The sequence below is a fragment of the Panulirus ornatus genome, chromosome 33 (genome assembly GCF_036320965.1).
Source record: "Panulirus ornatus isolate Po-2019 chromosome 33, ASM3632096v1, whole genome shotgun sequence".
Taxonomy (NCBI): Eukaryota; Metazoa; Arthropoda; class Malacostraca; order Decapoda; family Palinuridae; genus Panulirus; species Panulirus ornatus.
In genome coordinates this window covers 9,803,236-9,825,094 of record NC_092256.1, presented here as the reverse complement: position 1 = coordinate 9,825,094, position 21,859 = coordinate 9,803,236, and the positions used below count along the sequence as shown (strand labels likewise).

General features: G+C 42.5%; 2 protein-coding genes across 12 annotated transcripts in view; one reads left to right on the top strand and one right to left on the bottom strand.

The window, feature by feature from the left end:
• LOC139759444 (uncharacterized) overlaps positions 1-21,859 on the bottom strand; it is a 131,031-nt gene that overhangs the window by 75,077 nt on the left and 34,095 nt on the right. For 2 of the 11 annotated variants that reach the window (XM_071681569.1, XM_071681576.1), the window contains exon 1: positions 10,986-11,184. The exons of 5 other annotated variants lie outside the window; for them this stretch is intronic. The gene's annotated coding sequence lies outside the window, so the exon portion shown is untranslated. Of the gene's footprint in view, positions 1-672; positions 770-10,481; positions 10,875-10,985; positions 11,185-21,859 lie in introns of those variants that run through there. 4 more of the 11 variants (XM_071681568.1, XM_071681575.1, XM_071681578.1 and 1 more) reach the window with 3 other exon arrangements.
• The window catches only part of LOC139759446 (uncharacterized oxidoreductase YjmC-like), a 46,588-nt gene continuing 43,483 nt past the window's right edge, over positions 18,755-21,859 (top strand). Inside the window, exon 1 of the mRNA XM_071681582.1 lies at positions 18,755-18,910. Coding sequence (XP_071537683.1) covers positions 18,854-18,910 — 57 coding nt within the window. The 5' untranslated portion in view covers positions 18,755-18,853. The remainder of the gene's footprint in view (positions 18,911-21,859) is intronic.

The following is a 21,859-nucleotide window of genomic DNA, read 5'->3' as shown; positions in this document are numbered from 1 at the left end:
CTTGTTTACCAAATGGCGGCCTAGCTACGTGTCTTCGTTGTATACATTAACTGACTGTGATGTTTCTCTCTTGTGTCTCCCTTGATGATGTGGTTATTACACGAAAGTGCATTTGGGAACTTACTGTGTTTCACTTTCCCCGTGGACTCATAAATATAAGTTTTTCGATATTTCTATCATTCTAAAAAGCGCTGAATAACAATGAGGTCCAAACACTCTACAAAACTCCACAAAATCCTATCATCAAACTGTGAAAACGCACTTTGTTGAAGTGTGAAAGATGCCACAATTTCACATTGGGAAACAAAAATTTCACTTTTTAAGAATGATCGTTCATTTTCTTTGTGACCTTGCTAAAAGAATTATAGACAACAGTGTGTGCTGAGGTCAGTACCAGAGCCTTACACCAAATGTTATTTCATTTACCTATTCTTTTTTTCCCCTCCAATCAGTTACAGTCATGGACACGTCATTATCACAGGTAGACCTTAAAGTAAATCATATAAAGGACTAAATGCACAAAGAAGTCAAGAAAACAAAGGAAAGATACTCTGAGATTTTATTTAGGAGATAGCTGCTAGGTAAGATACGAATTCCAAAGCTAGGAGGTTTAGGGGAAAACACACACACACACACACACACACACACACACACACACACACAAAGACCCACCCTGAGTCGGCAACGGCCACGCAGTGGTTCGCTGAGTATTAACGCGGTCTAGTTAATGGTGGGGGCACGCACGTAGCCGGTTACAACCAGAGTAATATTCACAGAAGAGGGAAAGTGAACCAACGCTGCGAAATAGGGCAAGTGGGCCAAGTTTCAAGGTTAGATTAGATAAGCTGATAAGACTGTTTCGAACGCGACTCTGTCACGTAAATATCTATAGCTAGAACAAGCATACATTAGTCCTTTCCTATCATCTGTAAAAGAATAAGGTTTGCCATTTGGACATGACTCCTAGTTTCTCAAGATGCGGGCTTAGCTGTCTATGTAATGAGGGGTTTCCAGGATAGGTTAGATGTTACGGTGATAACAAGCATGTTTATGGTGCCGTATTGGTGTTATTACAGAGCCTTCGAATTAGATGGAAACGTTTTGGTAAAGTAAACGTTAAAGTCACCCCTACTTTTGCCGTAACCCGTGCACGCCTCACACCCTCCTGCATGTTCAGCCCTCGATAACTCAAAACTTTCACTCCATCTCTCCCTTGATCTACCCCTCCTCCTTGTGATCTTCCCCTTATGACACATACGTCCTCTAATTCAATCTCTCCTCACCCATCCTTCTCCATGTCCTTATCATTACAGCACACCCTGCTCAGCTGTTTCAAACCTACTCCGTTTTCCACATGTTTCTCCCGGTGTCATTCCTTGGTCGATCAACACCCTCCTGACATCATACAATTCATTTCTGACACATCCACCCTCCTCTGCAACGTACTGACCATGATTATATATATATATATATATATATATATATATATATATATATATATATATATATATATATATATATATATATACATGATGATAATCTCGAAGAAAAATGAAACCCGATAAATTCAGGTTACACTTCCGTGTATCAGATCTTAAGGGGAGATGTAATGAACAAAAGTGCACTCGAGACTTGCTGTGTCTAACATTTCTTCGTTGGTATTAGCAAATACGTATATCACGCGCATCACTACGGACCTACTGCATATATATATATATATATATATATATATATATATATATATATATATATATATATATATATATATATATATATCGGCGAAGGTGTATCTTCGACTGATGACAAAAGGGAGTGCAGCCTCGTCAAAGATTCTCACTCCACATCACATCCACGGGAGTAGCGCAGTCTTGTAGTTGGCAAGCGGCTCTTGATATGGAATCCCCTTCAATAAAGGGTTTTCGTGTGTCATGTAGCTATTCATCACCGCCACAGTGCTCGTTCCCCTAAGGCTGCCTCTCAATGCCACTGTACAGTATTCCATCCGTTGCATAAAACATCTGACTACGTATTGTACATGTCACTCGAGGCCATACGTATGGGTCACTGTCTTGTTCATGGCAACGTATATGTATGTGATAACGAACCTCGGGGAACACAAACTGTAATTATGAGTGAGGTAACAACCTACGATGTGTGTACCAATTCGGGCCAAATATATATATATATATATATATATATATATATATATATATATATATATATATATATATCCCTGGGGATAGGGGAGAAAGAATACTTCCCACGTGTCGTACTTCACTGCGTGTCGTAGAAGGCGACTAAAAGGGGAGGGAGCGGGGGCTGGAAATCCTCCCCTCTCGTTTTTTTTTTTGATTTTCCAAAAGAAGGAACAGAGAACGAGGCCAGGTGAGGATATTCCCTCAGAGGCCCAGTCCTCTGTTCTTAACGCTACCTTGCTAACGCGGGAAATGGCGAATAGTATGAAAAAAGAAATATATATATATATATATATATATATATATATATATATATATATATATATCGATGTTACCAGACTCGTCTTGCATTAGGTTATATCACGAGTGAAAAGTCACAGGTTGCACCAGTAGAATCTCGCCAGGGGAACTTCTCACTCCGAGGACGTCTATCATTTCCCTCATGGTGACTGCCGTGCTGCCTCTGACGCTGCAGGAGCCCCGTGGAGGTGGAGGGAGTGAGTCAAGTCAGTCATGGGGTTTGCATAATACTATGAGGGTCTCAGGTGTGAGGAGGTATGTTTTAGCTCCGTACTCCCGCGTCACTCTTTCCTAGCCTAGCTTAGTCCAGCCTTCATGCGGTGGTGGTGATGGGGACTGGTAAACAGCTAATGTGTAATGTGTCAGCTAGACAATGGATGCGGGCAAATGAGGCCATTGTTCGTTTGTTCCTAACGCTACCTCGCAAAGGAGGGGGAGAGGCAAATACGTCTTGAAAATTAACATTTGTACTGTTGTTTTACTTGCACTTTCTTCACAATGTTTACGATGGTACTGTGAGTGTATCTGGTCAAGATTCATCTGCCACTCACGGGGTACAGAGTAAACTCACCATGTCTTGATTTTTCGCGATGAACAATTTCCCTTTTTTTTTTTTTTTCCCTGAAGTCTGTCGCTACATAATACAATCACTTGTACATACATGCAGTCTTGTGAGGTTTAACCGCAACGTTCCACAAGTCAATACCAAAGTCCGCAAGGGAATCCTAGATTATTGAACTTTTCTTTCACATATCAATATAAATTTGAGTCTCTATACATCATTTACAATTTTCAACAACAGCTGGTCTTCCACAGCAGTAGGTTAAAGATTACTCATTTCTTATAATAATGAGGATATGATATATTCTCTGGGTATACGATATATTCTTTGGGTATATGATATATTCTTTGGGTACATATGACATATTCTTTGGGTATATGATACATTCTTTGGATGCGATATATTCTTTGGGTATATGATATATTCTTTGGGTATATGATATATTCTTCGGGTATATGATATATTCTTCGGGTATATGATATATTCTTTGGATATGATATATTCTTCGGGTGTATGATATATTCTTTGGATACATGATATATTCTTCGGGTATATGATATATTCTTCGGGTATATATATTCTTTGGATATGATATATTCGGGTATACGATATATTCTTCGGATATATGATATATTCTTCGGGTATATGATATATTCTTCGGGTATATGATATATTCTTTGGGGTATATGATATATTCTTTGGATGATATATTCTTCGGGTATACGATATATTCTTCGGATATATGATATATTCTTCGGGTATATGATATATTCTTCGGGTATATGATATATTCTCTGGGTATATGATATATTCTCTCGGTATATGATATATTCTTTGGATATATGACATATTCTTTGGGTATATGACATATTCTCTGGGTATATATTCTTTGGTATGATATATTCTTCGGGTATATGATATATTCTTCGGGTATATGATATATTCTCTGGGTATATGATATATTCGTCGGGTATATGATATATTCTTCGGGTATATGATATATTCTTCGGGTATATGATATATTCTTTGGATATGATATATTCGGGTATACGATATATTCTTCGGATATATGATATATTCTTCGGGTATCTGATATATTCTTTGGATATCTGATATACACTTCGGGTATATTCCTGGATGGTCCAGGTTCTTGGTTCTGGTAGTGGTACCGATGCGTCGCCGGGGTCTCTCTCGCCCGGGTGACCTCCAACACTGAGCAGCAAGTCTCGCGTGACTTAGTCTACTTTCCACACCCGAAGCGTTTACCTTTCCCCCCCTGCATCAATTCCACCGATGACTGGTTACAAGGTCGTATGATTAACACCGTCTCCCATATATAACATATATATATATATATATATATATATATATATATATATATATATATATATATATATATATATAAGACCTTGATGACTAGAAGGGTGGTTCGTGGAACGCTTACAGCACCAGCAACGTAGTTGAGTTAAGGTGGGGCAATCAACACGCGATTGGTTGGAAATATTGATAGACAAATATGAAACACGGTTATATTTAGTCCCATGACCATAAGCAGGAGTTTTTTCTTCAAGTAATAAGCCAGTTTAAGTTCCAGTTTACATCTATGAGTTCCAGTTTACATCTATAAGTTCCAGTTTACACTCTTTAAGTTCGTTTACATCATAAGTTCCAGTTTACACTCTATAAGTTCCAGTTTACATCTATAAGTTCCAGTTTACATCTATAAGTTCCAGTTACACTCTATAAGTTCCAGTTTACATCTGTAAGTTCCAGTTTAAATCATAAGTTCCAGTTTACATCTATAAGTTCCAGTTTACATCTATAAGTTCCAGTTTACATCTATAAGTTCCAGTTTACATCATAAGTTCCAGTTTACATCTATAAGTTCCAGTTTACATTCTATAAGTTCCAGTTTACATCTATAAGTTCCAGTTTACATCTATAAGTTCCAGTTTACATCTATCATTTCGGGACATAATTCAGGCAAGGCTTAAGCCGTTCACTTCTTCGGACGGATGGGCAAACCAATGTTTAAAATCTGATGGGTATCTCTCATTCGAACGTCTCAAGTCGTGAAAAGGTTGAAGTTACACGTCAAAGTTCGTTTCCCGACGAGGCAGGCTGGGCGATCTTTGTGTCTGCCATCCTAAATAATGGACTGCTGGGCTATTGAAGGGAGATCATGGTTCATTCATCGAATACAGGACCTCAAAACAATCTACCTTTTCTACACTTATAACTATACTGCCATGTAAGGTGAACTGTGGTGAGGGATAGAGCAAATAGAGCTCTCTCAACCTGGTGGTCATTTACTCATTCCTTATACAGCTTGTTCTGCAAAAAAAATGGCTTCTCTTGTGAGAAATGCAGAAATCATTCTGCGTGGTGGTTGTATGACGCAGAACTCACAACATGAGTTACGTGGCTACTGGGCTCACAGAACATGATCAATATCATATACAGGTCATAGAAAAAAAAAGTAATAGTACATATTCACGAAGTGATCTTGAATACGAAAATTTATTTACAATGTAATGACGTGTGATACACGAGCCATTTGGCGTTCTTTATTTCTGCGCAAACACCATATACAGAAGAGAGGTAGTCGACAAAGGAAAAAAAAAAAAAGAGTGTTTTTGATCAATGGAGAATGGCCTCCCTAGTGTACCAGTTAGGCATTACGACCCCACGACTCTTACAGGCCCCGAGTTCGAGTGCGGGACAAGAAAGTGGCTTACATCCAACCCCGTTATTCATCCTACCCTTAGAAAACAATCGTTCAGTGTACACTTGGCGTCAACTGGGGTACTGTACTCAAGTCATTTCGTAATCACACCATATGACCAATTTCTATCAAAGAGTCCTAATGTTACCCAGTGCCATTCTAAAGGCTCCAGCAGCCCAAGGCTGTGTTATGACGACAATGTCTCCCAGTGAGACACCCTCACCGAAGACGACACGCCAGAGTCACTCACAATTGAGTCATTCCAAAATGCTTACCTAAACTCTACAATGGAGTTCCCAAGGAGCAGTTCTGTCTCGAGCTCTCTTCAATCTCTTCCCACATGACCTCCCACTACCTCAGGCAAAGTTCACCATCAGGGGTCCTTTCGTATGAAGACGACCTCAAAATCACATCACAACACCCAGACACCAAAGCAGCAACATCAGAAAGGCAGCGCAACATTACACAATGAGCAACACACCAACCATTCTAATGCATCACCAGGGAACGCAACACTACACAATTAGAACTATGGTCCACCTACAAGAGACTGTCTGCATCTGCAGTAAAGTCTTCAATCACTCTCTCAATCCCCGACACAAACATGAATTCGGCTCCCATCCTCCACTCACCTCGCATGGACAGTCTCTCCCAATGAGCAAAACACCAACCATTCTAAAGCATCACCACGGTACGCACACGTGATATTCAGTCCCCACACCAATGGGATCAACACAAACTCAACACGCTACGTAAATGCCCTCAGAACACTTAACTGGCACTAGATTTAAACAGGAAAGAAAAAAAAAATCTATCAACCCCGTAATCAACCCATTCCTCTGCTCCTCTTTAAACTTAGTTTCGACTACTTATAGTCTTTCAAACTCTCCAAAGCCAATGTAACGAAAGCTGCAAACCAAGACAATGCTGCACTCAGGGACAATCACTGGCTACCTAGCAATCACAGATATTCCATCACCGACACAATGAAACAAAGATCATCACGATACAATCCCGCCTTGACATGCTCGCCACTCGCTTCTGTGCAACAAAAACTAGACTCCCTCCCTCCCACCCAAACCACTCTCACTAACAGCTCCCAAGCAGAAACCAAAATCTTACTCTTGCCTTACACTTCAGCAACCTCTACCCGTAGACCTCCAAACTCCAAACAAATACAACTCAAGCAAAACACATGCACCCCAAACTAACCCCATAAGCAATTAACAACACAAACAAAACACATGCACCCCAAACTAACCCCATAAGCAATTAACAACACAAACAAAACACATGCACCCCAAACTAACCCCATAAGCAATTAACAACACAAACAAAACACATGCACCCCTATACTAACCCCATAAGCAATTAACAACACAAACAAAACACATGCACCCCTATACTAACCCCATAAGCAATTAACAACACAAACAAACCACATGCACCCCAAACTAACCCCCATAAGCAATTAACAACACAAACAAAACACATGCACCCCAAACTAACCCCATAAGCAATTAACAACACAAACAAAACACATGCACCCCCATACTAACCCCATAAGCAATTAACAACACAAACAAAACACATGCACCCCAAACTAACCCCATAAGCAATTAACAACACAAACAAAACACATGCACCCCTATACTAACCCCATAAGCAATTAACAACACAAACAAAACACATGCACCCCAAACTAACCCCATAAGCAATTAACAACACAAACAAAACACATGCACCCCCATACTAACCCCATAAGCAATTAACAACACAAACAAAACACATGCACCCCAAACTAACCCCATAAGCAATTAACAACACAAACAAAACACATGCACCCCTATACTAACCCCATAAGCAATTAACAACACAAACAAAACACATGCACCCCAAACTAACCCCATAAGCAATTAACAACACAAACAAAACACATGCACCCCCAAACTAACCCCATAAGCAATTAACAACAAAAACAAAACACATGCACCCCAAACTAACCCCCATTAGCAATCAACAACCCACTTCCCACAACTTAGTCGTAAACACCTACCCACCAAACGTACGTACGCTCATCAGAAACCACACTCCCCAGACCAAACACGAGTAGCAATTACACGTCTAACGCTCTGCACATCAACGATCACTACCAACACCGTTTCAACATATCCCGAGACCCTTCATGCCTACGAGGCAGGCAGCTACCATATACATGACATCAAGCACTTACCACTCAAATGCCCTGCACTCTCTGTACACACACACACACACACACAGATACACACCCACAACATCACGCCTGTGCCTCCTGGACCAAAGGTAATATATATATATATATATATATATATATATATATATATATATATATATATATATATATGGGCCAGGTGAGGGTATTCCCTCAAAGGCCCAGTCCTCTGTTCTTAATCGCTACCTCGCTAGTGCGGGAAATGGCGAATAGTTTGAAAGAAGAAAGATATATATATACATATATATATATATATATATATATATATATATATATATATATATATATATATATATGTTATCCCTGGGGATAGGGGAGAAAGAATACTTCCCACGCATTCCCTGCGTGTCGTAGAAGGCGACTAAAAGGGAAGGGAGCGGAAGGCTGGAAACCCTCCCCTCTTTTTTTTTTTTTTCCTTCCAAAGAAGGAACAGAGAAGGGGGCCAGATGAGGATATTCCCTCAAAGGCCCAGTTCTCTGTTCTTAACGCTACCTCGCTAACGCGGGAAATGGCGAATAGCATGAAAGAAAAGATATATATATATATAAGTGTGTGTGTGCGTGTGATACATTTCCCCTGTGAACACCATGAGAAGCATGTGTTGAAGCCATCACCATATGCAGTAGATGAAGATGACAATTGCAGCTCCCTCACCATTCTAGCTTTGATCCGTCGTCACCACGACAATAATGTTACGGGTCATTTCGTATTCATTGTCTATAATGTGAAATACGAGGTCTTCACATGCAGCTGTCAGGCTATTTGACTTCTCTATATCTCTTTACCGAGTGCCTGATTACGCTGGCCATGAATACTGAAGGAAGAAGAACCTGTGGTCCGTCCGAACACGCAATGCCTGGAGGACCAATGATTAAGGAGTGACCCTGTCGTCAACAGCCCGTGATTGGTGGCCTGCCTCGGAGTCCATGAGCTGCGCGACCAATAGGAAGCCACAACACTGCCTGCACCAGGCTCTCGACACTCTTGGGATTCCACGAGAAGAGAGACATGTTTGACGGCGTTGGTGATTTGGGCGAACGGCTGTATTAAATAAGCGCATCATAAAAAGAAAAAAACAAAAACCAATTACACTGGAATTTTCCGATAAACCTGTCGAGTTCCATTATTCAACTTGACAATGGCGATGTGATTTAATGCCTTCGTCCGTGGCACATGCGCAAACACGTCCACCCTCCCGCGCCTCACGCACCGCCGTTGTTTGTTAATGACGACAGCCAGAGACCTGTCAATGCATTGAGGTTATTCCTGTTGTGGCTGCAGTACGTCACACCTGCTGTGGCTACACGTCATAGCTTCTGTGGCTGTAACGTCACAGCTGCTGTGGCTACTACGTTAGAGCTTCTGTGGCTGTAACGTCACAGCTGCTGTGGCTACTACGTCATAGCTTCTATGGCTGTAACGTCACAGCTGCTGTGACTACTACGTCATAGCTTCTGTGACTGCAACGTCACAGCTGCTGTGACTACTACGTCATAGCTTCTATGGCTGTAACGTCACAGCTGATGTGGCTACTACGTCATAGCTTCTGTGGCTGTAACGTCACAGCTGATGTGGCTACTACGTCATAGCTTCTGTGGCTGTAACGTCACAGCTGATGTGGCTACTACGTCATAGCTTCTATGGCTGTAACGTCACAGCTGCTGTGACTACTACGTCATAGCTTCTGTGGCTGTAACGTCACAGCTGATGTGGCTACTACGTCATAGCTTCAGTGGCTGTAACGTCATAGCTGCTGTGGCTTCTACGTCATCGCCTCTGTAGCAACTATGTCATGCTGCTGTGCCTGTAACGTCACAGCTGCTGTGGCTGTAACGTCACAACTTCTGTGCCTGTAACGTCATTACTGCTGTGGCTGTAACGTCATTACTGCTGTGGCTGTAACGTCATTACTGCTGTGGCTGTAACGTCACAGCTTCTGTGGCTGTATCGTCACAACTTCTGTGCCTGTAACGTCATTACTACTGTGCCTGTAACGTCATTACTACTGTGCCTGTAACGTCATTACTACTGTGCCTGTAACGTCATCACTGCCGTGGCTGTAACGTCATTACTGCTGTGGCTGTAACGTCACAACTTCTGTGCCTGTAACGTCATTACTACTGTTCCTGTAACGTCATTACTGCTGTGGCTGTAACGTCATTACTGCTGTGGCTGTAACTTCACTGCTGTTATGGCTGTAACGTCCCTGCTGCTGTGGCTGTAACGTCACTGCTACTGTGGTTGTAGCGTCACTGCTGCTGTGGCTCCAATCTCTCTCTCTCTCTCTCTCTCTCTCTCTCTCTCTCTCTCTCTCTCTCACCTCATTGGCCGTGGGGGCCCCATTAACAAAATTGACCTTGGTTCGCGCACCCCGTCCTCAGCTACTGAGACGAGAGAACATCTGGGCTGCACCAAATGCCCGAGACACACTTTGCGACTAGGCTTACCGCCACTTGCCAAATAGTTGGAGGATCCCTTCACTCATTTCCTCAGTGTTACATCTGTTCTCAACTCGGCAGGCAATGGTGAAAAAACCTTAGCACAAAATGAACTAAGAATGTTCGGGGCTCCACTGCTGAATAGTTGAACTCTCAATTTCATTAGTAGCATGAACATTTTGAACATTTTCAGTATAATTCATTTCCCACCCTCAGTTGTACAAAACGTCAAAGATGTTTGTGATAGACGTGAATTAATTCCTGTCTGTTCTCATCACTATTGTACAACCTTCTATACAACATATTTCCGTGTCTATTAATGAGAACGTTAGCAATTGAAATATCAATGACGCCTACACATGCACTTTGTGGTTCTGTCCGTTATCATTCATTATCTTCTCTGTCTATTTAAAGTATAAACTTCACCTTGAACTCATCACTCATTATCTTCTCTGTGTATTTTTAAACAATCAAGTTAACCCTGAACATCTCGGTTACTGGTTCTTTACTGACTTGAGCATATGGTGTGTCGTTCTTCACTGTAAGAATATCTTTGGTTGGCTTCGTTATCCTGTAATCGAAACCTAAGCTCTGTATGTGCACTTGTTCACCGATGGTTTACGACATTCACAGTAGAAGGTATATAGGACAAGGTGTCTGTGGTGACGGGCGGGGGTTAGTAGAGGCTAGTCTTTGTATGGACGTAAACGAGGCGACCGCTCCTGTGACACTAGATAGAATAACTTGAACAGGCTAATGCCCCTGGCCGCCCCACCCCGAGATTACGTCATTGTCATTCTGTTTACACCAAGGCGACGCTTTACTCGTTCGCGGGCAAAGGCATCAAATGGGTAAACCTCTCTCGCAATCAAATTCACGGAGAGTAGGCGCTCTCGTGTGAAGATGGTGAGGGTCCAATCATGCGTAATCTACCACATTATCAAGCTGAGAGAGAGAGAGAGAGAGAGAGAGAGAGAGAGAGAGAGAGAGAGAGAGAGAGAGAGAGTCCAAGGTCATGTTGACAAGAAGGCGGCCCCCAAGATTGCCACTGATACACGTCCTACCCCCACAGTGCCCCCAACCCCCGATCCCCCTACGCCACTGTTTGAACGCCCTCCCCCTTTCTGAAAACACCAGACCCGCCGCTGACAATGACATAACCTAGAGTGGATGGCGATATGGAGTAAGATATATTTCTCTGAGGGAAAATACAGTTATACTATCTACGATAAGACTGATGACGACATGGCAATATCAGTAAAGCTGTAAGGCTTTATATATATATATATATATATATATATATATATATATATATATATATATATATATATATATATATATATATATATTTGCTTTGTCGCTGTCTCCCTCGTTAGCGAGGTAGCGCAAGGATACAGACGAAAGAATGGCCCAACCCGCCCACATACATATGTATATACATAAACGTCCACACACGCAAATATATATACCTATACATCTCAACGTATAAATATATCTACACACACAGACATATACATATATACAAATGCACATAATTCATACTGTCTGCTTTATTCATTCCCATCGCCACCCCACCACACATGAAATAAAAAAAACCCTCCCCCTCATGTGTGCGAGGTAGCTCTAGGAAAAGACAACAAAGGCCACATTCGTTCACACTCAGTCTCTAGCTGTTATGTAATAATGCACCGAAACCACAGCTCCCTTTCCACATCCAGGCCCCACAGAACTTTCCATGGTTTACCCAAGACGCTTCACATGCCCTGGTTCAATCCATTGAAAGCACGTCGACCCCGGTATACGACATCGTTCCAATTCACTCTATTCCTTGCACGCCTTTCACCCTCCTGCATGTTCAGGCCCCGATCACTCACAATCTTTTCCACTCCATCTTTCCACCTCCAATTTGGTCTCCCACTTCTCCTCGTTCCCTCCATCTCTTGACACATATATCCTCTTTGTCAATCTTTCCTCAATCATTCTCTATGTGACCAAACCATTTCAAAACACCCTCTTCCGCTCTCTCAACCACACTCTTTTTATTACCACACATCACTCTTACCCTATTATTGCTTACTCGATCAAACCACCTCAAACCACACATTGTCCTCAAACATCTCATTTCCAGCACATCCACATCCACAACTCTATCTAAAGCCCAAGCCTCGCAACCATATAACATTGTTGGAACTACTATTCCTTCAAACATACCCCTTTTTGCTTTCCAAGATAATGTTCTCGACTTCCACGCATTCTTCAACACTCCCAGAACTTACGCCCCCTCCCCCACCCTATAATTCACTTCCACTTCCAAGGTTCCATCCGCTGCTAAATCCACTCCCAGATATCTAAAACAGTTCACTTCCTCCAGTTTTTCTCCATTCAAACTTACCTCCCACTTGACTTGTCCCTCAACCCTACTGTACCTAATAACCTTGCTCTTAGTCAAATTTACTCTCAGCTTTCTTTTTTCAAACGCTTTACCAAACTCAATCACCAGCTTCTGCAGTTTCTCACATGAATCAGCCACCAGCGATATATCATCAGCGAACAACAACTGACCCACTTCCCAAGCTCTCTCATCCACAACAGACTGCATACTTGCCCCTCTTTCCAAAACTCTTGCATTCACCTCCCTAACAACCACATCCATAAACAAATTAAACAACCATGGAGACATCATACACCCCTGCCGCAAACCTACATTCACTGAGAACCAATCACTTTCCTCTCTTCCTACACGTACACATACCTTACATCCTCGATAAAAACTGCTTCTAACAACTTGCCTCCTACGAGGTTAAGAGAAAGGTTTCGATGGTATTGCAGTGGAATTTATAAAAAAAGGGGTGACTGTATTGTTGACTGGTTGGTAAGGTTATTTGATTTATGTATGATTCATGGTGAGGTACCTGAGGATTGGCGGAATGCTTGCATAGTGCCATTGTACAAAGGCAAAGGGGATAAAATTGAGTCCTCAAATTACAGAGGTATAAGTTTGTTGAGTATTCCTGGTAAATCATATGGGGAGGGTATTGATTGAGAGGGTGAAGGCATGTACAGAGCATTAGATTGGGGAAGAGCAGTGTGGTTTCAGAAGTGGTAGAGGATGTGTGGATCAGGTGTTTGCTTTGAAAAATGTATGTGAGAAATACTTAGAAAAGCAAATGGATTTGTATGTAGCATTTATGGATCTGGAGAAGGCATATGGTAGAGTTGATAGAGAAGCTCTGTGGAAGGTGTTAAGAATATATGGTGTGGGAGGTAAGTTGCTAGAAGCAATGAAATGTTTTTATCGAGGATGTAAGGCATGTGTACGTGTAGGAAGAGAGGAAAGTGATTGGCTCCCAGTGAATGTCGGTTTGCGGCATGGGTGCATGATGTCTCCATGGTTGTTTAATTTGTTTATGGATGGGGTTGTTAGGGAGGTGAATGCAAGAGTTTTGGAAAGAGGGGCAAGTATGCAGTCTGATGCGGATGAGAGCTTGGGAAGCGAGTCAGTTGTTGTTCACTGATGATAGAGCGCTGGTGGCTGATTCGGGCGAGAAACTGCAGAAGCTGGTGACGGAGTATGGTAGTGTGTGAAAGAAGAAAGCTGAGAGTAAATGTGAATAAGAGCAAGGTTATTAGGTTCAGTAGGGATGAGAGACAAGTAGACTGGGAGGTAAGTTTGAATGGAGAAAAACTTGAGGAAGTGAAGTATTTCAGATATCTGGGAGAGGATTTGGCAGCGGATGAAACCATGGAAGAGGAAGTGAGTCACAAGGTGGGGGAGGGGGCGAAGGTTCTGGGAGCGTTGAAAAATGAGGTGAAGGCGAGAACGTTGTCTCGGAGAGCAAAAATGGGTGTTTGAAGGAATAGTGGTTCCAACTATGTTATATGGTTGTGAGGCATGGGCGATAGATAAGGTTGTGCGGAAAAGGGTGGATGTGTTAGAAATGAGAAGTTTGAGGACAATATGTGGTGCGAGGTGGTTTGATCGCGTAAGTGATGAAAGGGTAAGAGAAATGTGTAGTAGTAAAAAGAGTGTGGTTGAGAGAGAAGAAGAGGTTGTATTGAAATGGTTTAGTCACTTAGATAGAATGAGTGAGGAAAGATTGACAAAAAGGATATATGTGTCAGAGGTGGAGGGCACGAGAAGTAGGAGTCCAAATTGGAGGAGGAAGGATGGAGTGAAAAAGATGTTAAGCGATCGGGGCCTGAACATGCAGGAGGGTGAAAGGCGTGCAAGGAATAGAGTGAATTGGAAGGATGTGGTATACCGGGGTCGACGTGCTGTCAATGGATTAAACCAGGGAATGTGAAGCGTCTGGGGTAAACCATGGGAAGTTTTGTGGAGCTTGGATGTGGAAAGGGAGCTGTGGTTTCGGTGCATTACAAATGACAGCTAAAGACTGAGTGTGGACGAATGTGGCCTTTCCTAGCGATACCTGGAGCGTACGCGGGGGGAAGGGGGTGTCATTTCATGTGTTGCGGGGTGGCGGCGAATATGGATGAAGGCAGCATGTACAAATATGTACATGTGTATATATGTATATGTCTGTGTATGTATACGTTGAAATGTATTGGTATGTACATGTGCGTGTGTGGGCGTGTATGTTTATACATGTGTATGTGGGTGGGTTGTTCCATTCTTTCGTCCGTTTCCTTGCGCTACCTAGCTAACGCGGAAGACAGCGACAAAGTATACTTCCCATGCATACCTCACGTGTCGTAAAAGGCGACTAAAGGGGACGGGAGCGGGGGGCCAGAAACCCTCCCCTCCTTGTATTTTAACTTTCTAAAAGGGGAAACAGAAGAAGGAGTCACGCGTGGAGTGCTCATCCTCCTCGAAGGCTTATGTGCTGAAAAAGGACTGGTGATTGGGAATACCTGGTTGAAAAAGCGAGATATACTTAAGTATACGTATGTAAGTAGGAGAGATGGCCAGAGAGCGTTATTGGATTACGTGTTAATTGATAGGCACGCGAAAGAGATACTTTTGGCTGTTAATGTGCTGAGAGGTGCAACTGGAGGGATGTCTGATCATTACCTTGTGGAGGCGAAGGTGAAGATTTGTAGAGGTTTTCAGAAAAGAAGAGAGAATGTTGGGGTGAAGAGAGTGGTGAGAGTAAGTGAGCTTGGGAAGGAGACTTGTGTGAGGAAGTACCAGGAGAGAATGAGTACAGAATGGAAAAAGGTGAGAACAAAGGAGGTAAGGGACTGGGGGAGGAATGGGATGTATTTAGGGAAGCAGTGATGGCTTGCGCAAAAGATGCTTGTAGCATGAGAAGCGTGGGAGGTGGGTTGATTAGAAAGGGTAGTGAGTGGTGGGATGAAGAAGTAAGATTATTAGTGAAAGAGAAGAGAGAGGCATTTGGACGATTTTTGCAGGGAAAAAATGCAAATGAGTGGGAGATGTATAAATGAAAGAGGCAGGAGGTCAAAAGAAAGGTGCAAGAGGTGAAAAAGAGGGCAAATGAGAGTTGGGGTGAGAGAGTATCATTAAATTTTAGGGAGAATAAAAAGATGTTCTGGAAGGAGGTAAATAAAGTGCGTAAGACAAGGGAGCAAATGGGAACTTCAGTGAAGGGGGCTAATGGGGAGGTGATAAAGTAGTGGTGATGTGAGACGGAGATGGAGTGAGTATTTTGAAGATTTGTTGAATGTGTTTGATGATAGAGTGGCAGATATAGGGTGTTTTGGTCGAGGTGGTGTGCAAAGTGAGATGGTTAGGGAAAATGATTTGGTAAACATAGAAGAAGTAGTAAAAGCTTTGTGAAAGATGAAATCCGGCAAGGCAGCGGGTTTGGATGGTATTGCAGTGGAATTTATTAAAAAAGGGGGTGACTGTATTGTTGACTGGTTGGTAAGGTTATTTAATGTATGTATGATTCATGGTGAGGTGCCTGAGGATTGGCGGAATGCTTGCATAGTGCCATTGTACAAAGGCAAAGGGGATAAGAGTGAGTGCTCAAATTACAGAGGTATAAGTTTGTTGAGCATTCCTGGTAAACTATATGGGAGGGTATTGCTTGAGAGGGTGAAGGCATGTACAGAGCATCAGATTGGGGAAAAGCAGTGTGGTTTCGAAAGTGGTAGAGGATGTGTGGATTAGGTGTTTGCTTTGAGGAACGTTTGTGAGAAATATTTAGAAAAGCAAATGGATTTGTATGTAGAATTTATGGATCTGGAGAAGGCATATGATAGAGTTGATAGAGATGCTCTGTGGAAGGTATTAAGAATATATGGTGTGGGAGGCAAGTTGTTAGAAGCAGTGAAAAGTTTCTATCGAGGATGTAAGGCATGTGTACGTGTAGGAAGAGAGGAAAGTGATTGGTTCTCAGTGAATGTAGGTTTGCGCCAGGGGTGTGTGATGCCTCCATGGTTGTTTAATTTGTTTATGGATGGGGTTGTTAGGGAGGTGAATGCAAGAGTTTTGGAAAGAGGGGCAAGTATGCAGTCTGTTGTGGATGAGAGAGCTTGGGAAGTGAGTCAGCTGTTGTTCGCTGATGATACAGCGCTGGTGGCTGATTCATGTGAGAAACTGCAGAAGCTGGTGACTCAGTTTGGTAAAGTGTGTGAAAGAAGAAAGTTGAGAGTAAATGTGAATAAGAGCAAGGTTACTAGGTACACTTGGGTTGAGGGTCAAGTCAATTGGGAGGTAAGTTTGAATGGAGAAAAACTGGAGGAAGTGAAGTGTTTTAGATATCTGGGAGTGGATCTGGCAGCCGATGGAACCATGAAAGCGGAAGTGAATCATAGGGTGGGGGAGGGGGCGAATATTCTGGGAGCCTTGAAGAATGTTTGGAAGTCGAGAACATTATCTCGGAAAGCAAAAATGGGGATGTTTGAAGGAATAGTGGTTCCAACAATGTTGTATGGTTGCGAGGCGTGGGCTATGGATAGAGTTGTGCGCAGGAGGGTGTATGTGCTGGAAATGAAATGTTTGAGGACAATATGTGGTGTGAGGTGGTTTGATCGAGTAAGTAATGTAAGGGTAAGAGAGATGTGTGGTAATAAAAAGAGTGTGGTTGAGAGAGCAGAAGAGGGTGTTTTGAAATGGTTTGGTCACATATTTATTTTGCTTTGTCGCTGTCTCCCGCGTTAGCGAGGTAGCGCAAGGAAACAGACGAAAGAATGGCCCAACCCACCCACATACACATGTATATACATACACGTCCACGCACGCAAATATACATACCTATACATCTCAACGTATACATATATATATACACACACAGACATATACATATACACACATGTACATAATTCATACTGACTGCCTTTATTCATTCCCATCGCAACCCCGCCACACATGAAATAACAACCCCCTCCCCCTCATGTGCGCGAGGTAGCGCTAAGAAAAGACAACAAAGGCCACATTCGTTCACACTCAGTCTCTAGCTGTCATGTAATAATGCACCTAAACCACAGCTCCCTATCCACATCCAGGCCCCACAGAACTTTCCATGGTTTACCCAAGACGCTTCACATGCCCTGGTTCAATCCATTGGCAGCACGTCGACCCCGGTATACCACACCGTTCCAGTTCACTCTATTGCTTGCACGCCTTTCACCCTCCTGCATGTTCAGGCCCCGATCACTCAAAATCTTTTTCACTCCATCTTTCCACCTCCAATTTGGTCTCCCACTTCTCCTCGTTCCCTCCACCTCTGACACATATATCCTCTTGGTCAATCTTTCCTCACTCATTCTCTCCATGTGACCAAACCATTTCACTAGAAAGGTTGTTAATGGCTGGAGATGACGTGTATGATGCGTTGTGAAGGAATCAATACCTACTAGTGTGTCGCCAGGTACATACAACAGGTACCACTATAGTGAAGGAATCACACCCCACTCTGGATGGAGTCTCATTCATCTTGAAATATATTTTTCAACCCTGAACTTTATTTGAAATTTAACTTTCGATACTTTGGTACCTTTTTTTTTTTTTTAACACAACGTCAAGCTTCACATATTGCACCCGATTCATTTAGGGACGACATATTAATGTGATATTGACAACGACAACAAATTCGTGGTCTGGCCAATCATACCACCCAAGCCGCTTTGTTTCAAGGCTAAAGTACCCAATTACCTAACGATAAGCGCATCGCTTACATAAAACTGTTCCGAACCATAGAAGTGTTGTTTTACAATGAGATCTCATCCTTCGAAGCTACCTTCGTTTCCACTACCTTCCGTATACAGTACCACGAAAATATAGCAAGAGAGTGTACTGCACAAGTTGTGGAAATGAACTAAGGCATTGGCCAATCTGGCGACAGCTGCCAAGATGCACAGAACCGGGGCCAACTGTGGCCCGCCTCTTCTCTCCCGTTTGATTCACACCGCCAAACGCTCTACAAGCGAGTGCGTGTGTATCTGTCCCTGTGATGTCTTTCCTGGGCGAAAGGCTGAGCATCACTCCTCCAGACAACCTTGGTACTAAGGTGAGAGACTTGCCACGTTCACTTTGCAGGTATTACGGGTGCTTGAAACTGTTGCAGTACTTCCCATCTAAACACAGAAGAGTGTTCTAGGATGGAGTCGACCGGAGTAGTTAAAGATTGATATGTACCGGTAACCCCGGCAAAATCTATTGTGAACCCCATTCTCATCCTGTCAGCGGCAGCTCAAAAACGATTACAAGGGTGACAAAGGGAGTCAGACTCCAGTGGACTGATATTACATAAGACGTTATAATTCATAGCAAGTATTTCATCTCATACATTACAGATTGGGGCGTCTAAATGTGTGTGGATGTCACCAAGATAAGAAAAAAGGAGAGGTAGGTAGTCTGTTTGAGGAAAGGAACCTGGATGTTTTGGCTCTGAGTGAAACGAAGCTCAAGAGAAAAGGGGAAGAGTGTTTGGGAATGTCTTGGGGTTGGTGAGAGGACAAGAGCAAAGGAAGGAGTAGCACTACTCCTGAAGCAGGTGTTGTGGGAGTATGTGATAGAGTGTAAGAAAGTAAACTCTACATTGATATGGGTAAAACTGAAAATGGATGGAGAGAGATGGGTGATTATTGGTGCCTATGCACCTGGTCATGAGAAGAAAGATCATGAGAGGCAAGTGTTTTGGGAGCAGCTGACTGAGTATGTTAGCAGCTGTGATGCACGAGACCGGGTTACAGTGATGGGTGATTTGAATGCACATGTGAGTAATGTGGCAGTTGAAGGTATAATAGGTGTACGTGGGGTGTTCAGTGTTGTAAATGGAAATAGTGAAGAGCTTGTAGATTTGTGCGCTGAAAAAGGACTGGTGATTGGGAATACCTGGTTTAAAAATAGAGATATACATAAGTATACGTATGTAAGTAAGAAAGATGGCCAGAGAGCGTTACTGAATTACGTGTTGATTGATAGGCGCGTGAAACAGACTTTTGAATGTTATTGTGCTGAGAGGGGCAACGGGAGTGATCTCTGATCATTATATTGTGGACGCGAAGGTGAAGACATGTACAGGTTTTCAGAAAATAAGAGAGAATGTTGGGGTGAAGAGAGTGGTGAGAGTAAGTGAGCTTGGAAAGGAGACTTGTGTAAGGAAGTAAGAGGAGAGATTGAGTGCAGAATGGTGAAAGGTGAGAGCAAATGATATATGGGGAGTGGGGGAGAAATGGGATGTATTTAGGGATGCAGTGATGGCTTGCGCAATAGATGCCTGTGGCATGAGAAAGGTGGGAGGTGGACAGATTAGAAAGAGTAGTGAGTGGTGGGAGGAAGAAGTAAGGCTGATAGTGAAAGAGAAGAGGCATTTGGACGATTTTTGCAGGGAAATAGTGCAAATGACTGGGAGATGTATAAATGAAAGATGCAAGAGGTCAAGAGAAAGGTGTAAGAGGAGAAAAAGAGGGCAAATGAGAGTTGGGGTGAGAGAGTATCGTTAAATTTTAGGCAGAATAAAGAGATGTTTTGTTAGGAGGTAAATAAAGTGTGTAAGACAAGAGAACAAATGGGAGCATCAGTGAAGGGGGCAAATGGGGCGGTAATAACAAGTAGTGGTGAAGTGAGGAGAGGGAGTGTATTTTGAAGGTTTGTTAAATGTGTTTGATGAAAGAATGGAATACATAGGGTGTTTCGGTCGAGGTGGTGTGGGAAGTGAGAGGGTCAGGGAGAATAATTTGGTAAGGCCGCTGGGGGACAATAAGAAAAAAAAAAAGAACTCTCCAAGACAATGATGGAGAGTTGAAGAACAAGTCATACGTAACGGCAAGGTAATTTCACGTTGACAAAAAACATTCTGGAATTTCTTTGTACTGGGGCTGTTCTTACATACCGTTTCCCGTCAGCAATGCTGCAAGATGTTAAATCACTACTACTGGTCAAATTTCTATTTCATACATAGCAGAGTAACTGACGAGTTCTGTATTGATTTCCCCCCCCCCGTTGAAAGTAAATAAATTTGTCAAATGAGACTCGATTTAATGTACTACCGAACGTCGAGAACCAGCACGATCCCAGGGGGTAAAAGTCCCCTCCTCACCCCCGCAAAAAAAAATTGAGGTGGAGTAAACCGGCGATTCTCTTTGGGCCATTCCTCTCTTATCAACATTTTCTTTTGAGACCGTACTAAAAAAAAAAAAAAAAAAGATCCCAAAGTAAAACAGTAACGATCTCAATACACAAAACGAAATGCATTTAGTTTACTTTTCAATGATGGCAAAGCGGACAGGGCTTTGCAGCAGAGGGTATCATGTGTGACTCTATAACTTACCAATCTACCCTAACCTACCTACCATCACATTGCTTGACCATATCAACCCATCCTAGGCCATGTTTAGCACTAGGCTAGCATATGAAAACCTAACCTTAACACACTCTGCAATGTACCTTTTGTACCTTAACCGAGCATAGCCAAGACAGCCTTTAAAATATCCTAGCATGATGTAAGGCTAGTGTAGCCTAGGTTAGGCTTAAAATATCCTAGCATGACGTAAGCCTAGCGTATCCTAGAACACGCTAAAAATATCCTAGCATGACGTAAGCCTAGCGAAGCCTAGGTTAGGGGTTACAATATCCGAGCATGACGTATGCCTAGCGAAGCCTAATTAAGGTTAAAATATCCTAGCATGACGTAAGCCTATCGAAGGCTAATTAAGGTTAAAATATCCTAGCATGACGTAAGCCTAGCGAAGCCTAGGTTAGGGGTTAAAATATCCGAGCATGACGTAAGCCTATCGAAGGCTAATTAAGGTTAAAATATCCTAGCATGACGTAAGCCTAGCGAAGCCTAATTAGGGTTAAAATAACCTAGCATGATGCAAGCCTAGCGAAGCCTAATTAGGGTTCAAATATCCTATCATGACGTAAGCCTAGCGAAGCCTAGATTAGGGCTAAAACATCAGAGCCTGAAGCGAGCAAAGTTAAACGTAGAATGACATGATAATAGACATTTTTT